The sequence below is a fragment of the Mustela putorius genome, unplaced genomic scaffold (assembly GCF_011764305.1).
Source record: "Mustela putorius furo isolate JIRA1106 unplaced genomic scaffold, ASM1176430v1.1 tig00003845_pilon_pilon_pilon, whole genome shotgun sequence".
Lineage (NCBI taxonomy): Eukaryota > Metazoa > Chordata > Mammalia > Carnivora > Mustelidae > Mustela > Mustela putorius.
This window is the reverse complement of record NW_025421998.1, coordinates 94,794,347-94,796,278: the sequence shown is the minus strand read 5'-3', so window position 1 is coordinate 94,796,278 and position 1,932 is coordinate 94,794,347. Positions and strand designations below refer to the sequence as shown.

The window sequence follows — 1,932 nt, the reverse complement described above, 5'->3', positions numbered from 1 at the left end:
TACAGCCACAGGTAGAGACTTAGTTTGTAGTCCCTTCGGTTGTAATGATGTTGTTTGATGCATCTACTAACATTTCCCTAAGTGGCTTGTTTACTTGTGTGTTATTGTTTTTTTTTTTTTTTAAGATTTTATTTATTTATTTATTTGACAGAGAGAGATCACAAGTAGGCAGAGAGGCAGACAGAGAGAGAGAGGGGAAGCGGGCTTCCCGATGAGCAGAGAGCCCAATGCGGGGCTCGATCCCAGGACCCTGAGATCATGACCTGAGCTGAAGGCAGAGGCTTTAACCCACTGAGCCACCCAGGTGCCCCTACTTGTGTGTTTTATAACTAGTTATTAAGAGTTTTTTTGTTTGTTTGTTTTCCTCCAGAGAATTTTTGCGGAGTATGCAATGGTTTTGACTCCAAGGCAACTTTTCTGTAATAGTTTTAGATCTGGAGAATCCCAGACCATGCAGGGAGTTTAAAACTGCTCAGCTGCTTTCTGCTTTGTTCCTGTTCATTGAGAAGAAAGTGAAATATTAATTTCACATGAGATGCTACTTGATCCTCTGTTTTACTCAATTACCAGAATATTCCAGATTGCATGGAATAACATTAGGAGCTCTCCCCCTGCACATGACGGAGCACAGTTCACACTGAGGGCCATCCTGCTCAGCATCGGGTGAAAGCCTCAGTAAGGGCAGTTTTTTCCTCATCATGAGGTGGGAACTCAGGAAGGAGTCTCTGTGCTTGCGGCTGAGCTTTTTGTGCAGAGAGCAGCTGGCTGAGCTGCGCTGTGGATTCACTGCTGGCACAGAGGTACACAGAGGTCTGGTTGGTGCTGGCAGACTCCAGGGTCAGGGGGGAAAACTTCTGCTCCTTTCGGGAGACGCTGTACCCTTCGGCAACATCCCCTTTGGTAGTGCTTGGGCTGTCACTTGAATAATAGATCAGCCTCAGCCCCTGTCCGGGGTCTTGTCGATACCAGAACATTGCAAAATGGTTCATATCCTGAGAACACTCCAGGGTTTTCTTGGTTCCTGTTTGTATAATGCTGTATCTTGGTGTCTGGGTGATCTCAGCCTCCATGGGACCTGTTGCAGAGGGAGACAGAAGGGAAGGCGAGGCTTAAGGAGTAAACTGCATCTGCAAAACAAAGGGAAGGGCTTGGAGCTGGGATTTTGCAAAACCTTGGCACTGATTTCCAGCTGGGTCCAGAACTCACCTGCTCCCAGCAGCCAAAGAGTCACACAAAAGAGGTTGAGGTTCATGGCAGAGGCAGGACAAGAGGAGGGCTGTCCCACCTAAATCCTTCCATCCACAGGACCGAGAAAGGGAGCTTGGAAGCCCTTCTCCAATGGACAGATGAGTCTGCGAGGGATGTCACTGCATCCGCCCCTGCAGATGGTCTGGCCCAGGGTCCCTTCTGACTCAGCTCAAGTAGGGTCAGCTACTCCTCTCCTAACATTCTTTAGCAAGGCCTGCGGGGGAGATGGGGTGTGGCTGTGGTGCCCTGAGTTTAGAATAGACCACACCCCCTCGGTTTCCCCGTATTCCTCTGAGACAGTTGCTCCTCTGTACCTGCCCCTGGCGTCAAGGCTGCCTTGCCCAAATGCTTCTACTGTGGAGCTCATTAGGGTTTAGAGGGACCTCCCACCTCTTCCATAGCTAGGTAGCTGAGCAATAACTGAAAACTTCTTCCACATCTGCCTGATATTGGATCCAGGCCTAAGTTTTTGTTAACCCTTTCCTTTCCTTGGCTGCTCTCCCAGCCGGACCTCAGAGCCCCCTTTGATGTCAGTGGCGTCACAGTGCCATCTTGTGGCCAATGACTGCAGTTTCACCTTCGCCTCTTCCGCCATGGCCCAAGGGATGCTGGGAAGTGCTGCAGAGTCAGCAGGGACACTATCCCAGAAGTAGCATCCTGCAAATTTTATGCTCAGTTTCCTGA

General features: G+C 49.6%; 1 gene segment (V, D, J or C); it reads right to left on the bottom strand.

Annotated features, from left to right (window-relative positions):
- Positions 1–618: 618 nt before the first annotated feature.
- Positions 619–1,645, bottom strand: LOC106004551. The segment is given in 2 exon segments: positions 619–1,075; positions 1,207–1,645. Coding segments are annotated over 2 exon segments (468 nt in total).
- Between the last annotated feature and the right edge of the window lie 287 nt (positions 1,646–1,932).